The sequence below is a fragment of the Branchiostoma belcheri genome, unplaced genomic scaffold, assembly GCF_001625305.1.
Source record: "Branchiostoma belcheri isolate BF01 breed outbred unplaced genomic scaffold, Haploidv18h27 scaffold35, whole genome shotgun sequence".
Classification (NCBI taxonomy): Eukaryota; Metazoa; Chordata; class Leptocardii; order Amphioxiformes; family Branchiostomatidae; genus Branchiostoma; species Branchiostoma belcheri.
Window position 1 is genome coordinate 469,254 of NW_017803965.1, and position 6,982 is coordinate 476,235.

Here is a 6,982-nt window from a genome sequence, read left to right on the forward strand (position 1 = left end):
CAATTTTGTATATGCCATGGGTTTAGGTCCGGACTTACAAGTCCGGACCTGAACCTAAACCTCTGGACTTGAATCCGGACCTGAACCTAAAATTGGGGTTTAGGTATGCATCACTATGCACAATACATTACGGGTTTCATGCAGGTGTGTCTTACCCAGTGTTGTGAGGACATGCCGCAGTTCAGCACCCACTATCAGACCGTTGCCATCCTTGTCAAACACCTTCAGACCTTCCACAAAAGTCCTCGAAGGACCCCGCCTCCTTGGAGTGCTTGGCAAAGGCCTCGAGGATGGGCAGAAATTCCTCAAAAACTGATCCTGGAGTTATCTATGGAGGGGATTTATAAACAAAATTAGTCCTAGGAGAAAAAGGTTATGTTTCCTGTTTCAGTTTGAAAAATTAGGGTTGGTAGGTAGAGATTTTTTTTTTCTTTCTTTTTTTTAGACTTTGGGGATCTCTTTTGTAGTGATCCAACTTATACAATATAGTTTAACAAAGTAAAACATGCATGAGGGCACTTATAGTTTTTGATGTCAATGTTGGAAATTCAAACCATAGTCAGTAACAGTTTGCAGTAAATTGAATTCACAGCAGAGAAGTGACTACAAAAACCAGAACTGAAATACAAGTTTTGTCAATGATAATAACTACAAGATTGAAGTTCAAAACTATTCGCCAGTTGCACATTCCCAGGATCCTTTGCGCACAGGGTAGGTCACGTGGGTGTGACGACACGCACAGGGTGGGGAAAATTTTGCGGCAGTGCGATTTTACGACAGTTTAAGACAGTTTCGGTTAGCGCGCGAAACACGAATTGGTAAACAAGATGGCCTGTTATCGCAGCAAGTCGGTAAGTGCACTACTCATAGAAAATAACGTATACTATTTGATTACATCTAAAAAACCCATATGTAAATCAAACATTCTATAATACAGCTTGTTTTATTTGTGTTCAAGTGATGTTGTTGTTTTTTCGACCGTGACGCGTGAGCCGCTAGTTGCACATTCTTCGATGGCGCTAAAACAATTTAAAAAACGAGTAAAACTGTCGTAAACTGTCGTAAAATCGCACTGCCGCAAAATTTTCCCCACCCTGTGCATGTCGTCACACCCACGTGACCTACCCTGTGCGCAAAGGATCCTGGGAATGTGCAACTGGCGAATGGATTTGTCTCAATTTGAACCCTCACCTCTGAACTCCGCCGACACCTTCTTGACCTCAGCGTTGGTTGGGTTTTGACCCAGAGACCGTAGCACCTCGGCCAGCTGTCCCTTGTCAATCTTCCCGTCCCCTCTCTTGTCAAACAGGGAGAAGGCCTCCTGGAACTCTGCGCAAACAAAAACAAGAAATCAAAGATCTCACACCTCTGTGAATTATTTACAATTCTTCTTATTTGACCGCCAATTTGATCTTCCTGTCAGTCTGCAGGGACATGTCCCTTCACTTCCTGTGACTCTATACTGCAGAGTTTAAGCCAGCCTGAATTGTTTTTTTTTTACACACCAATTTTTTTACAGTCAAAGATGGCAGATTTTTGTCAAAATTTTGGGCGAAATTTTTGTCCATCACGAGCTACAAAATTCTGTCAAACGACGAAAGACGGACACTGTTTAGAACACATCTCTACTGTGTTCAAATAACTCCAGACACACCACAGCCCTTAACCTTTTAAGTGTCAAGGCTAATCTAATACATATGTTCCAGCTGGCATTCAATAGAATGCAATATTTAGTTTGACACTGCAAGAATTAAATTCTTTCTGAGGAAAAGTGTCACTGATCTTTTATTTTTAAGGGAATTTCCTCAATCATGAAAGAGCAAGGAATCCTGAAAAATTGTTCCAGCTATCTCTTCCAGATAAACTGATCATATACCCACTGAATGTATTCTCATACTAGTACATGTAATATTTTGTATATAACAGTATATTTTTAAATTCAACTCAACAAGGATAAAAAGAGAGAACCAGACACCTAACAAGAGCTGATGAGACTCTGAGTGGAATATTCAATTAAGATTTGATCCTTTTTTCATGACATGAAAAATTAATATGGTGTTCTCTATCTTGGGACAACATGTGGGGAGAGTGGGAGACATCTTCACTTCTAAGGTTACCATGAGATTTTTTACCCCTGTATCATGTGCTTGAATTACTAATGATTTTACGATGACTCAATCAAGAAAAACATTATACCCCTTGTGGGAGTTATATTGGGAGTAAATTGTAATGCATGATATGAAGCCAAGCACTCATCTGATTATACACCCTGTCCCACTACCCTTCTGATCATATTAGGCCATGGAAAAAAACTGTTGTTTCCTGTTTCAGTCCTGAAAAAATTTAGGGTTGGTAGGTAGGGATTATCTTTTTTCCTAGGCCTAATGCATTCATGGACAGTTTGATCTCATCAAAATATCCAAGATATCTTTCAAGCCCACAACCACAAAGCCTGCTGTGGCAAGAAAACTACCGTACTACAAGACAAAAGGTAAAATACTAACTTTAAATACAACTTTTCTTCTATTCCAATCTTCTTCTTTTGAGGGATTTTTGAAATTTTGCTGTGCTAACTATGAATTGTGATGCTAAATGGTACCTCTCTACAATACCAAAGGCAGGATACATGCACATTTTCATAATCAAAATCCTATGACTCATATAACGTTACATGTATTGCAAAATTTCCACATCAAGGAATTCAGAAAACAGCATGCATTCAACACTGGCGTTTGCACAAGTGTGTCTAGGACACCAATCCTTGTTTACGCTTACAATTCCTGCATGGTTATCGTATTCACTTTCCTCAGTCCCAACGTTTGCCTTCAATCAAATCCTATACAGTACAATACATTTGAAAAGAAACAACTTCAAGATTCATATACAGTATGTAGTATTTGCACATTGTATCGGTGTAAAACAGTTGGTATATACTAAAGGCACATCTAAATTCTCCATCGTTGAGGGTACACAAACTGGGGGAAGTCTTGTGTACACCCTTAAACATTCCTTAGCCATATAAGGTAAGGAGTGCAAACTGAGGTCATAGGAAACCAGTCTGCCAAATACCTGGATATTGTACAGCGTATGACGTCACCACAGGTTGTACCATTCCTACAGCCTTTTAGGGGGGTTATAATTTCATATGATGCATACACGATCCTGCATTTATGTGATATTAATTTGGAAATACAGTTCTTGCAGAAAATCTAAACTAGTGCTTGATTAAATGTTAGGATCTAAGAGTTTGAAAATGTAACGTTACGCTGTCTTGTACCAAGGCCTTGGGGCCCGCCTAAATTTTTTGGCCGGCTCACAAGATACAAACTCCCGTGTTCAAATAAGGAGAACTGTAACCGTCTACGGCACTGAAAATTTGATCTATAAACCTTTTAGTCTTTAAGTAAAGTCAATGATGTTTTATAATTTTCGGTGTATGGCTGGATCGATATAAAAGTTAGCATTCAGCTTGTACAGTTAGGTTGACAGACAGAAACGATCGTTCCAAATTTTGCCGGAAACAAAAACGGTTTCTCACCTGAAATCTGCTCCTCCGAAAAGTAAGACTGGAAAGGGAGTCAAACAAAAATGTCGTAAGTAAAAGGATAATCACAAGATGGGATTTGGATCTTCAAAAATCGATGTATTTTAAGGTGTTTTAAGGGCCTTACCATCTTGTCTGCTGCTGTCTGGGCGGTGTCAGAACGGAAGTACGTAGTAAAGGTTGACGGGATAGGAGGGGTCAAAGGGGAAGTCGAAACTCAAGTAAGAGTGACATCTAGCGATTCTCATATGAAGTACACATTATCAGGGACATAGATGATCCATGCATGTACACGAAAGAGATGGGAAGTGAATTGCTCACATTTACATTCTACACAACAAACTGGCAGCTAGAAAACAATGTATATGGTAAAATTTGCACTGTGCTTTACTGAATTGTGTGTTTGTTACTCGGGGACTAGCTAGCTTTCATGTCGCTAGCGCGCTACAAAAGATGATTGGACACCAGTTAACTATATAGCAGATAAAAGGCCTGTTTTCTTTCAAAAACGTCTTGCCGATCATATCTTTTGCCTTGCTTTCACTTCTTGCCATTTTCTTTTGCGTTTTAACTAAAACAGTCCGCATATCAAGAATACTAATAGGGAATGACCTGACAGATTAGCGTTCCATTGGCAGCCACATTGTTAGTTAGGCCGCAGAAAGTAAATTTTATGGATGACATCGTCCGCAGACTCCAAATCTAATGCGATAGCGCGAGAAAAAAACAAGGCGGGCCAAAAAAATTAATTAATTTTCAAATTTTGACTGATATGATTGCAAATTAAATCTTATTAAACCAAGAAATGATGCATACATTGTGCTAATACTGTTTACTTCAACAAAATCCATTTGTCACTGAAACAACTCTGCATTTTGAAAAATTTTTGAAAGTTTTTGTTTTTGATTCAGTGGGAACATCACATATAAGTGTAAAAGGAATAAAATCAAAATCAAATCACAGCATCAAAGTAAAAGGCAAAACATTATATCAGAGCCTTATCTCTTCTCTTCAAATTTATCTGCCATCCACGTTCCGGCATGGCAATAGACATTTTCGGCACGAACGTTGACCATTGTCAGAGGGCAAAAAAACAATTCTTGTTTTTTTTTTCCAAATGTAGGCGAAAATTTATGAGCGCGCTGATGTCATCCATAAAAATTACTTGCTGTGGCCTTAAACTTGACGAAACACGGCATTTTCCCGAATGGGGTGAAAGTCCTGTCGCTAGCCGACAGCTGATAGCACTCTGTAAACATAGAACAGCTGAAAGCGTGTCGCCTCTATGTCAACCTCAGCTACTTTGGCAGTCTTTGCTGGCGTAGTGTCATGAGAGATTTGACAGAGAACGTTTTTGATGTGTCGATGTTAGCATTGTGATCCAAGCAATATCTCCCCCTTGCCTATGCTATATTCTTCATTTCCATAATTATCTGACATTGCACGCAGAGATGGAATGTTTACATCGGTCGATCCGAAGGCAAAGTTGTGTTGATGATGTTGTGTTTTCACCGCCGCCAGACACCGCTGGCCGCCGTTTAGTTCATTCATTTGTGATAACTTAACTGGTAAAGGTAGCCAGGGTGGTTGGCGGGTGGTCAGTGAGGTCCGTTTTTTTTCTTTTCATTCAATAAAATACTGTCCCAAATATTTACTTGAGTGTCCCTGATTTTTTTTATTTGAAATCCTCTCATAAACGCAGGAAAGGCCATTTCAGAAGGTTCGAGTTTTTAAATTTTCAAAAGAAACTAGAACTAAGTTGGTAAAGGGAAGACATTGTTGCCTAATATAAGTCAGCATCGTGAACAACCATTGGGAATTATTGGAATCCAGATGCAGGAATTTTTATTCTTATGAAACGTGACGAAAAAATAGTAAAATGCTGCATCGTTAGAGGTTCAAATACATTATTTCCATATTAACGTCTTTTTTTTTTCAAATGGCGATATTTTGCTTCTGTTAACTGCAAAGTCCCGTCGCGGCTGCTTCAGACGATGTTGTTGTTAGTTGTCACGCTTTGCAGAAATTTGATCACTTCTATTCGACCCCTCTATATATGATGATCAAACATGGGCATTTTGTCATTGCAGTAGATTAATTGATATAATGACCAAATTAACTTTTGGTCATTCATTGTAGGTCAGTAGCCTTGAAGCCAATTAGATATAGGCAGCCACGTGTAGTTAGTTGATATTCAACAGTTAAAATTTTTAACCATTTATTACACATGGAATATTCTAGAGAGAAAAAAATATAAAAATGGCAATTCATGAAAAATAGGTTAGAGGCTCTTTAACATATTGCTTTGCACAAAATGTAGAATAAAACTTCACGTCACAAAATATAGCTTGCACATGTAATACAACTCTAGACAAGTCCTGTTATAATTGTCTAACTGGTGACTATATTTCACAGTCAGCTATGGCACAAATATACATTGAAGATTGAACCCAATATCAATACGTCCGCTATATTGCCTACAGGTCATGCTAGCTACTGTGGAATAAAAATATCCTTCGCCGTTGGCACCCGCGGAATTTCCCAGTCCGTTGTGTCTAAAACAAGAAGCTGCTTGGCTCAACCGTTTGGCTCCCTTACTGTAGGCCCCCGTAATAGTGGCTGTGATTGGCAGACTGCCCTGAATCAGCAGCACCCTTTACAACCATATCTGTCACGTGACCCAAGGAATGCCATGGCTTATCGATCACGTGATCCGGAAAAATTCCAAGTTCTTGATCACGTGATCATCACGTGACGTAGGGTATAAAAAGTGGCGGGGTGTCACCCGAACTTTCACAGCCCACTCTCTCCTGGCGTTGGACACTAAGCTGCTGGAGGCGAAGACTCACATAGGACATCGCCATGGTATGTGACACACAACTTACCTCAGGCATCAGCCCACACTTTCTTTGTTGATGTAGCCTTGTGGACCGTTAAGTATTGGACACGCTCAAAGTGCTAGCTCGAAAACAGGGGGAGCTTAGGGCTAAGCGAATGGAACTCGAAACGCTTTTAAGCTGACAGATAGAACTTTGCAGCTGGTACCGCTCTTTTTCCATGTTTGAACAGATAAAGTTTTACTTCGTATCTAATCTCCCATGACAAACTGTGTATATTGAACACACCAAACAGTCGTGCCTGCAGCTAGTTCGTTGCATGATTCTACTGTTTTTGTTACGTTAAGCGAAGCTGCGACGCTGCGCAGGAAATTGTCAAAGTATGAACCTGACAGGACGGCAACACCCCCTAACCTAACCTGTAACTTAACACATTGGTATGTGAGATATACATTTAATTACTACATGCCGCCTTATAATTCTAATAGCATCTCTTAATAAAGATAAAGATTAATGATAACTTCCTGATCTTCTAATACATATATTTCTTTTTTCTTCTTCACCTTCCCAGCGGAAATCGAGCAGTCTATGATTGATGGTG

At 39.5% G+C, this 6,982-nt stretch overlaps 2 protein-coding genes across 5 annotated transcripts in view; one reads left to right on the plus strand and one right to left on the minus strand.

Moving 5' to 3' along the window:
* LOC109475865 (myosin light polypeptide 6-like) overlaps positions 1-3,751 on the minus strand; it is an 8,882-nt gene extending 5,131 nt beyond the window's left edge. The window contains 6 exon segments of the mRNA XM_019776670.1: positions 156-240; positions 242-310; positions 312-328; positions 1,192-1,329; positions 3,539-3,566; positions 3,672-3,751. Of these exon segments, the coding sequence (XP_019632229.1) occupies positions 156-240; positions 242-310; positions 312-328; positions 1,192-1,329; positions 3,539-3,566; positions 3,672-3,674 (340 nt within the window). The 5' untranslated portion in view covers positions 3,675-3,751.
* A 2,560-nt stretch (positions 3,752-6,311) lies between these two features.
* LOC109475850 (myosin, essential light chain) overlaps positions 6,312-6,982 on the plus strand; it is a 10,741-nt gene continuing 10,070 nt past the window's right edge. For all 4 annotated transcript variants that reach the window (XR_002140575.1, XM_019776654.1, XM_019776653.1 and 1 more), the window contains exons 1-2: positions 6,312-6,409; positions 6,952-6,979. Coding sequence is in view for 3 of the 4 variants with exons in the window: in XM_019776654.1 (XP_019632213.1) it covers positions 6,407-6,409; positions 6,952-6,979 (31 nt within the window). In the remaining variant the exon portion in view is untranslated. The remainder of the gene's footprint in view (positions 6,410-6,951; positions 6,980-6,982) is intronic.